The 17,412-nt window shown below is 41.5% G+C and overlaps 1 protein-coding gene across 2 annotated transcripts in view; it reads left to right on the forward strand.

Annotated features, from left to right (window-relative positions):
• ctnna2 (catenin (cadherin-associated protein), alpha 2) overlaps positions 1–17,412 on the forward strand; it is a 320,502-nt gene that overhangs the window by 293,247 nt on the left and 9,843 nt on the right. For both annotated transcript variants that reach the window (XM_076727976.1, XM_076727977.1), the window contains 4 exons: positions 2,055–2,206; positions 6,437–6,550; positions 13,113–13,294; positions 14,630–14,735. In XM_076727976.1, the coding sequence (XP_076584091.1) occupies positions 2,055–2,206; positions 6,437–6,550; positions 13,113–13,294; positions 14,630–14,735 (554 nt within the window). The remainder of the gene's footprint in view (positions 1–2,054; positions 2,207–6,436; positions 6,551–13,112; positions 13,295–14,629; positions 14,736–17,412) is intronic.

Below are 17,412 nucleotides of genomic sequence, written 5' to 3' on the forward strand. Positions count from 1 at the left end.
TTATCAATATCACAATACTAGCTGCTCTATATATACTTATATATATGCAGTTTGCAGTATGTAATATATACTCACTATGCAGTACAAATACAGCACTATATAATCCTATGATTAATGTTCTGAAAGTCTGAACAATGCTTGTCTAGTTAACATTTGATGGTAAAATAGGGGGTGAAACTCTGAGCCGTCTTCCTGTAAAATTGAGGCGTAGGCATCACAAACTGTGCAAGTTGTGCTGTTTGGAGCTCGTTACACCCCTCACAGGGCCACGCCATCTCTGCTGTGAGGTTTTTAAGCATTCATTGTACTTCCATAACCTCTCACTTAAACTATGCTTAAGCCTAGGGGGTGAAAAAAATCCATTCCTACATGGTCACATTTAATTCCCTTCATCATTTTTCAACTGGAATGAGTGAAATTGCTCCTTACCATCAGCAACTTTGCTCATTAAGAGCTTGGAGAACATTTAAATATTTCTATTTAAAACGCCTTCCCAGCAATTCCCAAAAGCCTATTTTACGCTTCTCCAGTAAGTGGATTAAAGTGAATTAAAAATGAAAAGAAAAAAGGAGAGACTTTTTGTAGTGCCTTTTATGTTTGGTGAAATATAGCTTGTGTTTTATATCAGACAAATAAGTATACTGCAGATACACCTTTAGTGCAAGCTGGCTAATTGATTTTGTTCACTGCGCATGTAAGAGAGGAGGGAAGTGTGGAGAATAATAATAAAATCACACAGTTGGCTTTCTGGTAGAGGCTCACCAGCCAAGCTGCCATGCTTTATTTATCTTGTCCCCTGTTCTTCTTTTCCCTATCTGTCTGCCCTAATTAGACCTGTCTTCTCCTCTCAAAAGTGTATTGTCTTATCAGTTCAAGTATCTACTCTGTACACAACAAAGCAGCTGAGACATCTGTTATAATATAATATCTATAATATATAACATAATAACAACAACAAAATACATGCATTTTTCTTTCTCTGTCCTTGTCTAAAATCTAAAATGAATTGTAAATGTGTATGATTATTTTGGATTTATAGAAAATGTCTGTACATTTGTGGACTGGAAGCTCACAGGTAATGGTCGGGTTAAAGGCACTTGTGGTGTTTGACCAGCACCTATACATCATACAGTATATGAAGACCAACCTTTCCTTGCTTGTGACTGTCTGTCGAGGTAAACCATAGCTTTTGTTATGTTAATTCGCCACAGTGCAGAGTCCATTTGAAAAAAAAAAAAAAAAAGCATTATTAAGCTCTGTTTTCAATTATTTTTACTCAAAAGGAGATATGTAGAAAGGTAGCCTGCTAAATATTCGAACGTTCAGTCTGTATTCTTAAATATTGAATAATGTCTATTCACATTCCGTGCAATTCACTCGAATACACAAAGTGCATAAAGCTCTTCCATTGGGCCCGGCCAATTGATGCTGACAACAAAACCGACCATTTTTATGGTCAATAGGGACTTTTCTTTTGTTGCTTGGCTTTTGTTTGGCTCGAAAGACTTTGATGAATTTGTTTCCCTTCATCGGCATTGTGATTTGACAGGCTGAGTTTGCAAGTTAGCGTCCTTGTACTGTAACACTGGAGCACACACAGCCATCTTCTCGCCACTCACACACATGCACACACACATACACACACTTGCAAATGCAAAGCATGTCGACGTGCACACAAACACATCTGTGACAGACAGGCCAATCTTCCTGTTGGGTAAGCCAAGGTGAAGCATCTAATTGGCGTGCAATGTGAGTGCGGCATGTTGTCGCTCACACGGAGGTTTAGGCTGACATCTCGCCTTTTCCTGAAGTGCACAGGTGAGCAGCGACTGCCGCATGTGGACACCCTGCTGCTAAAAACTTTGAGATGAAAAGGTTGTGATCATGTCCTCGTCCCGAGAAACTGCACACTAATAATTGTGCCTGCGCCGTGGCATTTTCCCTTTTCCTAATTGATAAGCCTGCACCCATTCTGTAACAAATGTGATACACCAGACCCTGATATCTCTCTTGTGCTCTCTGTGTGTACCTCCCTTACCCCTCTCTCCCTGCAGTCATGCCCCGTTTTGCTGAACAAGTGGAGGTGGCTATCGAGGCACTGAGCACAAACCCCCCACAGGCCTTTGAGGAGAATGAGTTCATTGATGCATCCCGTTTGGTCTACGATGGCGTCCGTGACATCAGGAAAGCTGTCCTCATGATAAGGGTATGTCTATTACCTCCTCTACAGGAGCAAAAGGAAAGCACTCACCGAAATACTCTGAAATGGGTAAAATGCTCAGCAAGCGTTCAACAGAAATGAATGTGTTTGGAAATGCTGACCACGACCAAGTGCAGTGATTTATTTCTTGCTTCTTCCATATATTTAAAATATTCAATTGGGTATTTTGTGAATTGTGGACTGTGAATAATTTGTTTATTTCCCAGTGTTTCTGATAGGTAAGTCAATGAGTGTGTGTTATGCTCCACCCACCTACATGTTATTGTCTTTTTACCCTTTAATAATAATTACAAAATATCTCTCTTACAAAGGCAGAAAGCGAAGCAGTTATTCATTAAAGAATAAAATAACATGAGTCACCAGGTTCATCCCCTTCTGAATTCCACCCTCATGAGACGTATTAGTCACACTCAAAGACACCTGTCCAGTTTTTTGCCTCTTCATTCTCATTCTAGCGACACATCTGTGGGACACTATTGTCAGAGCAAAGTGTGTTACTGGCCATCATAGATGAAAGCGGATCTCTGACAAAAATATATTTGCCCTAAGGTTAAAGAAAAACATAATTGAAATCTAAAATTCAATAGAATTCCCATTTGAGATGTCACACCTGTCGCACAATCCGCTTTCTAAAGCTGGCAGAGCATTTTGCAGCATGTTGTGATAAAAATGCTGCAACATGATACCAGCAGCTTTATCCCATCACATACCCACCATGATGTTACAGTATCTGCATTTTTCACCCGAACTGGCCCGTCTCTCTTCGCCATGTAATTCATTTATTCAACTTTATGCAGGCTGGAAGGTTTCCCAGTGCAACTCTGGAAAAAAATCTAATTATGGAAAATAATTTGATGTTGGTAAATAATGTAAAACAGGCAGCTTTGAACTGCCCGGGACCAGCTGGCTTCATAATCCCATCCAAGTTCAATTACTTTCTGAGGAAACAACTCGGAAGATCCTTGCTTTCTCTCTTGTCTAACTCCATCATACAGATAGCAAATGTTGGTGCCACATGTAATAGTTTTTTTGTGCACGCACTTTTTTTATGTGCCTGTGTTACTTTTCTCCCACTTAAGCCGAGTAATGGCTCCTTTAGAATTTTTACAGCACAGATCTTATGAGCAGTCGATGGATTAAGAAACCAATTCTCCACAGTGTTTAAAAATTGAGGCAGGTCTTGAGAGGAGTGTAAAGTTATAATGAAAGTTCTGGAAGGCATGGTTTTGTCCTGGCCTTTATGCGCCAACATAACACACACACACACACACACACACACACACACACACACACACACACACACACACACACACTCACATCCACGTAGTGTGATGGAGAAGCAAGTACCGGCTGAAATGGAGCATGTGTGAAATTGAACAGTGGTTTGCGATCAGCACCTGTAATATAACCAGTGTGTACACTCTCTCTCTTCCTTAACAAACTGACCTACAGCCTGTTTCACGCAGAGAGTTCAACTTTTACTCCAAGTTGTCAGCTAAAGTGGCACTGCATTAAAAAGAATGCAAGGAGTTTCAGATCCCGGTGAGACGGCGAAATTCAATTTCAGAAGGCTGATTTTAAGAATAGATCCATGAGCTTAAAGGTTATCAGATATTACCAAGTGATCCCATTAAAATGAATGAGGCTTTGTTTTCTTCACACAGTTAGTGCAGTTACTTTTGAAATTAGCTATCATAAATTACAAGTCTAACATGAGGTTCTATTACCCTAGAATTTGTGAGCTATAAATGCATTCACATTAAGAGGGAGGCGGCTGTCAAGTGCACTGTATTTAATTTCAGACAAAATGAGATTATTTCCCATGGGGAGATTAGGTTAGTGCAGAGTCGAAAATGCTACGATTGAGTGAGATACAATAGGAATACAGACACATAACTAGCAGAAACCAAGCAAAAGAAATGAATTAAATAATTAGATTCAATTGGATTAAATAATCAGATAAATCAGCCTGTGCACTAAAGAAACTGTCAAAACCACAAAACATTTTGTAAGTTCAAAGTAATAATGTTCCTGCAGCCAGGGATAAATCAAAAGCTTTGAAGAAATGCTTCATAAAGCTATATGTTACAAGAAGACTGAGAAAATGATTTATGAGGAGATCGTTTTCAGTGCATGTGCAAGCCCATCACTGCCTGTAATTAGGTCAAGTGGGCGAATACCGTCATCCTACTGCGTCCATTTTCTATTCACAGAGTCATGTTGTGTTCAGCAGTGATAAATATGAGTGTAACAGGCCACAATGGATCAATAACTGTTGGGAATACTAAGAAGGAAACTCAGCACAATTACTGGCCTACTGGGGTGCACAGGAAATTTCATTCTTTATTGCCATGGTCTACGGTCTGCTAGCAACATGTTATTTATTAGACGTTGTGCTTTATAGCCAGCGTGAGCACTGGTTCTGTGTAAAATATTTATCACCCTATCTTTGATATAATCAATCATCACGAAGAGGCAACATTCTCAAATTCTATGAATAGAATCGCTCCCCGTGCTCTTTACAAAGATACCTGTGAGAGCACCTGTGAATGCAGGGCTCTTTGAAATGTCAGCATCATGTAGGAATGATGACTTTACACATATGCATGTTTTGATCCGACGCTCTGCTCTGCAGCTGGTGAGCCATCATCAACAGGCTTCTTGTTGTACTGCAGGCTCGTGTTGAAGTTAGCCGGCTAACCCACTAATCTTAATTAGTGAGACAGCTCTTTGTTGCCAACAAAAAGCAAAGAACATGTTTATTGATCATTAAGTGTCTCACTGAGCAGATGCAAAAAAAAAAAAAACAACACATAAGTGAATTACATTCAAATATTTTTATTTGATGAGAGACCACAATGCCTTTGCAATTATTTAGCATGCTAGAGTCATGCTGTGTATGTCTTTTGTTCACACAATGCTTTTCATGCAGCTTTTTTTCCCTTTGAAATTAAACAAAAAGAGAAATAAAAGACTGCCAGAAGATGATTAAGGAATTACAATTGCGCCGCAACAATGATTAAACATGATACATCTTCAAAGAAAATAAATAAACATAAGATTATTGTGCAGAGACAGACTGTTCAAATATTCATGTACACAGCAATAAGTCACATATTTTCTTATAAGTGGTTTCCTTTTTAAAATGCTGTACAATCTTAATATGGATTTTCTTTTCTGGTCTTTTGCTCTTGGATCTTGGAAGCAATAACAGCTTCTACAATGATTTTCACTTATGTACACATAGTGTCACAGCATTGCGTTGTTATAGGTTTCCTCTCCTTTGACTTTGACTAAAACCTTTAAAAGGCCAAAAGTGTTAATGTTGTGTGTCCACCTTTAATCAGTGAGTAATATTACTTATACTATTAAGTAGACATTGGTGGTTTCATAAAGTGGCCAAATAAAGAAAAGTGTCCCTGAAGTTAAACGGCTCTGCACACAGCAGCACTCTCCAGCACTCATATTACAGTGAGCCCCCTTGATTTACTAAAAGCACGACCCTAGCATATTCTTATTTAACAGCGATTTGTGTGAAACTACACTTGCTGATATAGACCTTTTGCAAAATGGCTCCAGATATTTAATGCTCAAATGGAAGTCACATGTGCTTTATTCTGTGGTCAAACAGTGATTAACTGTTGCTTTTTATCGCCCTATGTTTCATCTCATTGTCTGGCTGATAACTGGATCTTACTTCTCTTCCCTGTCAGCCATACTTTTACCTTTCCAACGAAGCTAATATGTAACTGCTGTTGAGTGTCACACATTTGTTATTTCATTTGACACGTGGGGGAAGGAGCTGCTCAACTCATCAAATCTCCTCAGGCCGTTTTCCAATCTTTTCATTGTGTGTTTGATCTACTGTTGAGGGAACTTACACATATGTCCGTTTAAACCAGGCTCAGCGAATAATGTCAAGAGGTATATATCTCTTTTAATTGCGGGGCACCTCTGTCTGTCACATGCTGAGTTTGGTTTGAGCTAAAACTCCCGATGAGTTGCTGTGTAAAAAGACAGCACAGGAATATGCTGTCTGTTAGTCTGGATTCCTGCACAATGAGCCATAAAGGCAAAGAAAATTGCCCTTTTCAGCTGTCAATTTAGGAGTCGTATAATTTTTCTTTTCTGTTTCAGTTTCTCTCTCTGTCTCTCTCTCTCTCTCTCTCTCTCCCTCTGACTGTTTGCCCAACTTTGTCTTTGTGTTTCTCACAGACGCCAGAGGAGCTGGAAGATGACTCTGACTTTGAGCAGGAGGACTATGATACTCGCAGCAGGACTAGTGTCCAGACTGAAGATGACCAGCTTATTGCTGGACAAAGTGCTCGGGTGAGTGGATGTTCACTTCCCCTCTGTGCTGAAACTTCTCCAATGTGCCTCAATTATGGAACCTGACGTAAAAAAAAAGAAAGAAAGAAAGTCCAGCCTTTTCCTGAACCAGCTCAAATTCATTATGTAAGTGTTATAGCTTCAGTAGTAGGCTGAGGTGCAAGTTGAACTGCATCCCACCCCTGTGCCCTGACCATACTTGAATCGATTTAACTAGTTCCACTTACATAGCATGAAAGTCCATTTAAATTGTCCAAACAAGTGGGATTATTTTAAATAAACGCTGTTCTGGGATGGCAGGTGTAAAATCGCAATCACAAACAAAGAAGTAATTACTAAATTCCCTTCAGATGCCAGACAAAAACACAAAATACAGTACAGTACTGTGCCAAGGCTTCAGTCGCAATCACCAGGGTCTGGGCTTTGTTGCACATTAGCAATTTTTCACTTGGGCCCAGCTTAAAGAACATTAAGAGGGTATCAGTGCTTGCTCCCCTCCAGCAACACAGAGGCTCTAGCGGTGTGTTGCATGTTGAATGGATTGCGGATGGCAGGAGTATGACTTGGCCCAGTGCCTCTCCCTGTGGCACAGGCCTGAATTATACCGCCTGAGTCTCTACACAGTCAGCACACACACGGGGGTAATGCACAAAGAAGGCAGAAAAAAAAAACCATAACAGCAGCTTATTGTTGCTAAATGTATGTACAATGCAGCTATGTACCTGATTGTGATGCCTTTTGATAGCAGAACAAAAAATAACCAACTCTGGCACTGCTAATAAGCAACCCTTCCAGGGCCTGTCCAGGGGTGAGCCAGCCCTGAAATCTGACTGGACACTCTGAGTGCTTGCATGATTGGCTATCTGCCCAGTCAGAGGCGCGACCTCGGTTTGAACCAACCAAGCATTTTTCGATGTGCATTATTTCTTTTGTATGTAGCCTTCTTTTGGATTTAGGCCACAGTTTCTTTTTGAGGACTTAAAGAATTAAGTAAGCAAGCTTTCTATTATATTTGTATGCTGCCATTCTTTTGTGTTTTCAAATTTGAATTTGGGCGGATATCCCCTGGCAGTCCTCGCAGCCCCGGCTCTGGAAATGGGAAACAAACAAAGTGGCTCAGACGAACAGGTGGTGTTCATGTTCATACAAAGGACGAGGGGCAAGAGGTGGGGGAAGGGGGGAGTAGGAGGGACAATAAATCTGTTGACATGTAATTGAAGAAGAGGAGATGGTAGTATGAACAATTTTTCTCCAGAATGACTCACCCCACCTTTAAATTGAAACTTGAAACACAAGAATATATCAGATATTTTAATGTTAGAGATTAAATAGGAGAAATGGGAAATTAATGTTATTCCAATGTGTTTGTGTGTGCACTCATGTATTTCATGCCACTCTGCATAAGTCAATGCTCCGCTTGGGCCACACCAGACAGAAAGTCTGGACACACCACTGCACCCTTCATCCTTTACGTGAGCTCAAAACACCAAGTAACTGCTGCTGAACAGTAGCCACCGTGGCCACAAATAGTCATAAGAGAATAATCATTAAAGCTAAATCATAGCATAAAGTTACAAAGTCAGCTAAGTGACTCAGTTATGTCAGTTACAAAGTAATATCCAGCCAACATGAGCTAACATTAGCCACCATAATTTACTGGTCAATACTAACCAACTGTAGCTGCAAACCCTGTGACTGTATGGAATTGAATCGTATTTCTTTTTATAGAAGTTCTAGAGTCTTGCTTTATATCTGTGCTTTGTGTTTTCCGTGCCATTACTTATCATCTTGCAGCATTTTAAAAACTGGCGAACAGATGGAAGTTTTCAGTGAAATGCCCGATCTCTTTTCAAATGTTGCATCAGTTGAATATCATGGACCATGAGTGCAGCCAGCATGGCCATGAAACTAAATGACAAAGTGTGTTGTTTGGCATTCTCCACCAAAACAACACAAATGAGCATTTTTTTGTGAGCTTTTCATTGCCTTCCTTCCAAACCTGAATGGTTAAGATTTTTCAGGGTAAAGCACATGACTGCTTGTGTTTTTGGTTGAAAAATATGATCAAAATTCAGCATCCATGCTTAACAGTCAAGAAAATCCCAATTGATGAAGTGCCATTTAGATCTAATTTGACTTTAATGCATTAATCTTAAGCCGTCGACAACACGATGAATTAAGAGAAAAACTGAAAAGTTAAACATTGTCAAATCTGAACTCCAACCATGAACGAAAAGAACAGACCCGGGCTTCGGGTGTGCAGTAGCTGCTCCAGGATGACTGTGGGGGTCCTGGGTGTGAAGTGCTTCAAGTTTGTCATATGTATACTCCCACCGAGGCTCCCGCTGTGTAACATTGTAGGGCCATCTGAGCTTAAACGCGCCAGCGCTGCCACACAAAGGAGCTTCACAGCACCAAACTGTTCACTAGTTTTCCTGGCGCTGAGCTGTGCTTTGAGTGGGCAGCTCTTCTTGGGAACAGTTCGAAGTAGCAGCATGTCCCTTTGTCATATCTTGTTACTGTAAGACAGTGATTTAAGGTGCATTAAAGGGTGATGCGGCTGAATGTAATGATCGTTCAGGCATCCTTAATGAGCAAACTATGCACTTGAGTTTGCATCAAGTAAATGCACAACAATGTATCACAGAACGTTATCAAATGTGATTACTCCTTCGCACATTATCGTGTACAACATATATCTAGCATACTGACACAGTTTCTCACACACTTAATTGATATTGCCTGTTTTTCCACTCATAGACGCTGTTATGCCCTCAGAGACTAAACATTTACACACGCAGAAGGCAAGCACATCCATAAAAGATGTGTTTGCCGTGATCCACTGGTGATCTGCCCAGTCAGCCTCACCCTGCCGTGTCAGGATAAAGCTTGACGTCCTCTCACGGTCATGCCAAGTGCACACTGGTGCTCTGTGTTTCAATTCAGACAGACAAGAGGAAGCGTAATCCATTTTCACCATAGGAGCTGACATGAGCGCACTGAGGTTTACAGTCGTGATCCCTCCAAGCCCCTTCAGTGTGCTGGTATCACACACATGACAAAGACGTAATATCTCCCTCTCACTTTCTCCATCTCACTGTCTCTCGCTCGCTTAGTATAGAAAGAAATAAAATCAAGTCCAGGGCTGTCCCAGGGGCCTTTGTTCTCAGTGCTTTGTCTTGTGTGGTGCTCCACTTGTCACTTCTATTATACTTGTGCATTAAGCAAAGTTATTAGAGCAAACATGCATAATGAGAGGGCAGAAAAACACACAGGGGAAGGAGGCCTGTACAAAGTGTCTGTTTCTATTACAACATGCAAACACAAACTCTCCTTCTATAACACACCAGGATAATGGTGTGTTATAGACACACCCACCACACACACACACACACACGCACGCGCGGACAAGCACACACAAACTCGAACACACCCAACATTTCTTAACACAGTGATAGGATAACACTGTTGATAGGTCATCCATAAAATTGAACTCTGAGTGTCTGGGCAGTTTATTTCAAATGAAACAAATTAAAGTCATTTCAAGAAGCCGCGCTCAGTGAAGAAACCCGGAAAGCGCTCTAATCCCTGCAGACGTAGCCGAGTCGCAGAGTGTATTGGCACAGCACTCCCTCGGCCGGATTTGCCACTATGTTAAGCTCCCAAGGCCCGCTCCTTGTTGTTATCAGTAAAGTATGGGAAGGGATTTGGGGATAAGTGAATTCTAGAGAGCAGGGGAGGGGGAGAGGGGGTCTTCACCAAGTGCCTTCCTGCTCCCCTGACGTCCCAATTGGCTCATGTGTTTACCCTTGTGCTGCAGCTTTCTTTTGTGCTCCGAACCCCTCTCTCGCTCTCTCTTCCTCCCCGACGCTCGCTCTCTTTTGTCACACCATTTTCAGAGTGAATTTGAATGCGAACCAAATCCCTCACTGTCTCTCCCCAACCTCCCTTGATCCCTAATTTTAGAAAAAGGAATTTTCAATCCAAATTGTTGAGTTTCAAGAGACTTTTTGCTCCCTTTAGCTGTTTGGGAGAACAGTTCGTCTTGATTTAGTGCAGCTCTTATGTGCAGAAGACGGGGGTAAAACATTTTGATCGTACTTACAGAAATATCCTTACCTAGCACTACTCTGATTCTCAATTTCCAGCCTCTATCTGACTCGTTCTGATGACATTTAGCAAAACCATAACTGCGCTTCTTCTCAATGGCGCACTCCTCATTTTGACACCAGTGGCATACTGTTCAGTGTAATTATAGAAATAAGTGAATAATTGATGCCTCAACAGTTGGGTGCAGGAATTATATGAGCAGCAAAGACATGCTAACAACCGCCCTCAAGTCCTGAGGTCAGAGAGATCTGCCCAGCGGCACGGTGTACCGTGTACCTGTGTCCCTGTTGATTACGCAGCAATTACAGTGTAGCCTTGCCTCCATTATATTTTGGACCGCATCAAACATGAACATGTAATCAGTAAACCAGGGAGCCACCGACTACCCAGAACCCCAAGCTGAGAGCACAAGAACCCTTCAAGTGTCTGAGCTTTTGTTGTCCATATTTTTAAATATTTGCATTTTCATTCAAACTGAATTGAATCCAAAAACAGGCCATAATTTAAATCAACAGCATAAATAAAACTTTCTTAGAAATAAGATACAGCTCTGTAAGATAAACTCAAACAAGGGGGAATGAAAGTTGAGTCAGCCAGTGGGGTGGAAAAGATTATTATGTGAATGTGGAATATGTATAGTGTTAACATTTGGCATGTAGGCTCTGACCTTGTCATTCCCCACAAAGAAACACAGCATGGAAGGGAGTGGGGAGTGACAATGCTGCCTTTCCCCTGAGACTCACAGCCTTCAGGTTGATGCTGGGGTGGAGTTGGGCCTTTTGAAATGCTGTGTGAACAGCAGCGGTAGCAGCAAAGCTTTCGGGTGAGCGATGTGGCAGCAGGCAAAAGAGTGAGCAGAGCTCTGACAGCTTAAACATATCGACATAATCAAAAGAGCGCACTGGATACATGATGCAGTGAGAGGAGCATGCCGTGTGAGCAGATCTGGGTTGACTGCAAGCGTCATATGTTTGAGATTTTTGAGTATTGGTTAGTGTTTCAGGGATCTGTCTGATTAGTAAATGAAACTATGGAGGTATATTTGACTTGTGGATGGGCAGACAATCAGTAGTTTTCTCATAGATTAAATAAATGGTGGTACACAGGCCCCCGGAGCCACTGCCTGCTTTGTTCAACCCATAATTCATAGCGACACGTGCAAGCGTACCTCTAAAATGAACACAAGTTTGCCCTGCTGAAATCAGCCGCTCTGTTTTAGATTGTTTATTCCTCATTGTGCAGCCTAAATAAATATTAACTTGGTATTTGTTTTAAATGTGAGCAGTGTTTTCACCCCACACGCTGTTTAATGGGATTTGCTGCCGTGCTGTTGTTTGAGTTTCTTGGCACCGGCAGCAGAGGAAATCTACACTGGGCTTGAGGGGGCTGGTTTTGCTTGTTTGTTTGTGCCGTTCAGGGGTTTTTTATTTTTTTATTTTTTTCAAGCAAACCGCCATCAAAGCTCTTCTCACACAGTGATCAGTAGGCCAAAGCTCATGGACACATCTGTTGGCCTCTGATGAGAAAGTTGTGCCTCCATTCCTGCTTATTTTCTTTCGAAGAATTTCAGGAGGACAAGTCATGTGACTGAGCTCACCCCACACACCAGCTTTGGTGCGAGAGAGGGAATAAGGAAGAGGGAAACGGAGGACAAGGACGATTATTTCATTAAGAGAATACCAATTCTTGAGGGACAGTAAATAATAGATGAGGTTAAAAAACAATGGTGACTTTTCTTTTTCACTGTACTCATTTTCACTCTCTGCCTCTCGAGTCAATAGAATCGACCCTAATGGAAACCAGGTTACTCTTCCTTCCATCTCACCTCCCTGACATAATGTTGAACAAATGCATTATTCATTCTCTGGTCTAAGAAGCGAGGTAATTATACATTTATCTCCCAAATAATACCGGGTACTTACTGCGCCTGTGACCTTGCCACAAGATTTATGCCATTTTGGACCTGCCCCCAATGGCCGCCAAGGAAAAAAAATGAAAGCAAAAATGGATTTGCTCTTTATGGATATAAGATGTCAAGGGGTTTGAAAAGGTCCAGTCATTAAATGTAAAGTTTAGAACTTTATTTTGAAGCATTTCGGAAGGGCAGGGATAGTCAGACTCCAAACTTAATGTTCAAGTTTTGTAGGGCGGATTAAAAAGTAGACTGGACAGGAAAAAATAGAACAAATGGTGCTACAGCTCTCCCCTTTATATTCTTTCCTTTATTCTCTTCCTCCAAAACTAATCCCTGTTCTTATTCGCCCCTTTCCTCATTTCCCTATCGTTCTCAATTCCCCAACCTTATCTCCTTCCTTTACCTAAATTCTTCTCTTCTGGCATTTCCCTCATTCGGAGCCATCTTCCCAATTTATTCTGCTGCAAATTTACTCCCTAGCAACCTTTTCCTCCTCTAATGCTTTTGTTTCTTCTGTACTCCCCCTGTTGCCTGCAGGCTATCATGGCACAGCTTCCTCAGGAGGAAAAGGCCAAGATTGCTGAGCAGGTGGAGAGTTTCAGACAGGAGAAGTGCAAGCTAGATGCAGAAGTGGCCAAGTGGGACGACAACGGCAATGACATCATTGTGCTGGCCAAGCAGATGTGTATGATCATGATGGAGATGACGGACTTCACCAGGTAAAAATGACTCCATACACACAGCAGCAAAATTGAAATGACTGATTTTTTGGGCCACTTGAAGGCAGAAGAAACTGTAAACAAAACACTGATGTATTATCACATTTTAAGTTTATGTGACTAATTTGTCAGCAAACAGCTTATTTACACATTTAGCAAATGCACAAACCCCAGAGGGAAATAACTGCACCACCACGTCCTCCAGGTCATCACTCACTGTGTCTTTCTGCCATTTGATGCTGGTTACGTAGCATAGAGTAAGTATCAGTGTTTTTTCATCGTAAAAACGTGCCTGTTGCACCTGCAGAGAGGTTGACGAGAGCGTAAGACTGAATCAAAACAGATACACTGAACTCTAAAACCAAACAATAAGCTAAAAAAAGCTGAAGAGTTCTGTGTAGCTGAGGGCGAGAGTCAGGTGATATTTCTCTGTGAGTTCATCAGCAGTCCTTTTGACATACAGGTATTCTTTCATCCATTGTTTATCTAAAAATATTGCAGCAGCAACAAAATAAAGCGACAGTCTTGTCTTTGAAATGCCCCGGAGCTGCAAACTGTCAGCAAAGTGATCCAGACAACCTTTGCTTTGATCACACTGCGTAGCGATGCTGTGATTCTAAGATATACTGTAATAGATCATCTGTTTGCATTAAGAGTCTTGCTGCTTATGTTTATTAAAAGCCACCAGCTTTCATCACAATCTCCCAAACTGGGCTCAACATATCTGGGCAATGCCTAACTGATGGCAGTCTGTCTCATGTATGGGCTTGTGATCCACTCCATAATTGCATGGCTCGGAACGAACCAAAAATAAAGAAAATGAATAAAAAAAGAGAGCCATGAGTGATTAGTCATGAGTGATTACGGCTGTGGTGCTGTGACTGCACCATTGTTACTTGGCATTGGCCCCATTTACTCAGACTGGCTTGAACAAACTGAGTGGAAACTTCAGCTTAGCACTGACTAAAAACAAGACATCACATGCAGGCAAACACACTTATCTCAGCCACATTAACTTCTCCTATGCTGACAAATCAAGAAAACACAACACAGATCACAGGCTCAGTTGTTTGCCATCATTCCCTTCCCTTATTTGATTTCCTTCTTGAACTGACAAAGGCATACTTTATTTGTTACATCCATTGTATGGGAAATTCTGTATTGTTGGCTGATTGTAATATTTCTGTAATGTTACTCCTGCCAGCAAATTAGCTGCTGTCCGAGTGTGTGTGACACAGGGGTGAGCTCAGTTTTTAAAGGGAAGCTCTGCATGTTCTCTGCAACTCCTCTCACATTCGCTTTTCTCCTTCTTTCTCCCTCCTTGAATTTAATCAGAGGCAAAGGCCCCTTGAAGAACTCCTCAGATGTGATCAATGCAGCTAAGAAGATCGCAGAGGCTGGTTCCAGGATGGACAAATTGGCCCGTGCTGTTGCAGATCAGGTAGCTTAGCAACTGTGTCTTTTCCTATTGTTACACTTTCGATCACTCTGTAACTGTCTCTGACTGCACCTTCGTAGCTGGGGGCGGAGCTCATTTTGAGTCAGAGTAAGTGGGCATGGCCATTGGAAATCTTAAATGTGGGCATTGACGAGCGCAGCTGGAGCGGTGAGCTGTGTTGCCACATGACTTTGTCTCCCAATGGGGCCAACACTGCGAGAGCAAGACAGCAGAACCAAGTTGTGTCTCTAATATAATTAGTTCCCAAACGAGGTGTTGCATTCATTATCAGATGAGTACCTCTCCAAAACACGCTGACAGACCATTTTCAATATCTAATCAATCGCCGCTGTGCCGAGGGAGGATGGGAATGAAAAGAAATAGGTGTGTATGCTGCGTATGTGTGCATACAGCAAATGAATTGGGAGGTATTTCAAAATGCAGCACTCCAGGTAATGCATAATGTTCTTCATTTCATCTGTCTCTAATAAGCAGTGAGAATACACTTAGGCACAGGACTCACTGATTTATTAAGGCAGCCTGTTGTCATTGTAATTGCAACTGCTGTTAGCTTGCAAACCCTTGGAATAATTATTGTTGGTTTCAGTATCACACACTGGGCCTCGTTCCAGGGCTGCTTAGCTGAAGAAATGTTGGAGCTCACGTCAAAATATACAATCACAACGATCAATTTCTGAAGTCTTGCAGCTGGCATGAGGCCTTGCTCACATGACCACCAGCAAAGCTGCTTTACCTTTAGCATCACACAACAAATTTCAAACAAGTCATACTTAAAGTTACTTTGTGGTTTAAGATGTAGAGGAAACAGCTTTTGTGTAAATGAGCGTGGGTACCCATGCAATATTGATAACTAGAAATGAATCACGCCTCTATAAAGGCTGCAAAATCCTCAAAATGTTGTTATTTTAAACCTGCATTAATAGTTTTTTTTTTTCTTTTTGGGTGGGGGCATGCTTCAAGCTGTTAACTCAGCAATGACGTTTAACACCTTGTCACCTTATGAAGCGGATATAGCAAACAGTGAATTATTTACACGTCCAGCAGATGTGAAAGTGACCTATAGAAGGCTATCATTTGCTCTCTTTATGCTCCATTTGGCGATTAATTTCTGAGAAAAAACGCTCTTTAGCTGCAAAATGCACCATTACGTTCACCAGCTAGTCACTGCCTTTGTGTGTCTGCCATTTGGTGCTGGGAAGGTAATGTACAGTTGGTTTATCTGAGCTTTGTTACTGAAAATAGCTGCCTGTTGTATCAGGGAATGACGCTGATGAGAGCAGTGAGACTGAATCGAAAGAGACAAGTTGTGGGCTGTAAAAGCAAAAGGATTAATAAAAGACGCTGAAATGCTCTACAGAGCTGAAAGGAACTCAATCGGGTGACAATTTTATGTGGGTCCGTCACCACAAGTGACACTTTTCACTTTACACATAGTCATTTGATCTATTGTTAATGTAGAAATATTGACTACAGAAGCTTTAGATCGAAATCCTTCAAACACAGAGAAATATTGGGAAAGATGGGACAGAAAGTCTGTCATTATCATTCGTTATAAATTGTTAAAATTTTGTGTCATTGAGGTTTTATTACAAAGAATAAGCATGTGCTCATGACCCGATGTTCTAAAAATGTAGATTAAAATATGTTGACAAGGTCCTGCTAATTAAAACAGAAGAAGAACTGAAAATAACCTGCTTTGCAGTTAGAATTACTCTTAACCTAGTGTGGAAAAAATGCTCCAAACCGTCATCAATATTTCCTGTGAAGGCATTTTTTTACTCATTAAAGTCATTTCACATTCATCCAGGAGGCTTGATCCTATCCAGGGCGCTTTATGTTCATAATCAAAGGAACATGCAGAAGTTTGATTAAAGTCCACACAAAAAAAACCTTGCTCAGGGTGCAGTATTCCACTACAAAGAGATGATTTTCACCTCCGACTGTATATCCTTTTTATCCCCTACCTCCTTGTGACAATATGTGACTTCACAACAATATATCGGCAAGCCTAGTGCTGTTAGCAGAGCGCAGAAAGGCTGTCAGTTTGAGTGGCCGTAAAGTATGCTAAGCTTTCAACTGACCAGAAGGCATCTTTAGTCAAAGCTGGCTCTGTTCTCCTCATGTCACACTGCCCTGCTCTCCAGAGCATATTGCACTACAAAACAATGTTTCAGGCCATGAATGCACAACTCTGTCTGTTATACAGTAATTACCCCAAACAGAGGGCTGAAAGGGAAGGCTTTCAGTCTGCATGAGGATCTTTGCATGTTTCCATGTGACAGAGCATTTGTTCCAGGAAGCAGGTCTCAGTCTGTGTCACGGCTTGTGTGTGCTTTTCAGAGCAGAATCTGGGACCCAAAGGACAAAGTAAGCATGAACTCGTGTGCTTATGTATTAATTTCTCAGCTTGTAGGCTGCCGAGTGACGATCAGTGTTTAGCAGGGTTTAGGTGGGAGTGAATCTGTCACATGGCAAATCACTGGCAGAGCCTGTGTCTGAATCAACAGTTGCTGTAATGAAAAGAGCAGGTGGCTTGCCATTTTTAATTCTCACTTAAATGGTTCCTAGACCAGTGTTTACTGAATATTCAAAGCCTTCTGTTACACTTCCAGAGACATCAGAGCTGTGTCAGGAAATAAAAAAGGGGCTTGAGGACCTT

Source organism: Chaetodon auriga, chromosome 4 (genome assembly GCF_051107435.1).
Source record: "Chaetodon auriga isolate fChaAug3 chromosome 4, fChaAug3.hap1, whole genome shotgun sequence".
Taxonomy (NCBI): domain Eukaryota; kingdom Metazoa; phylum Chordata; class Actinopteri; order Chaetodontiformes; family Chaetodontidae; genus Chaetodon; species Chaetodon auriga.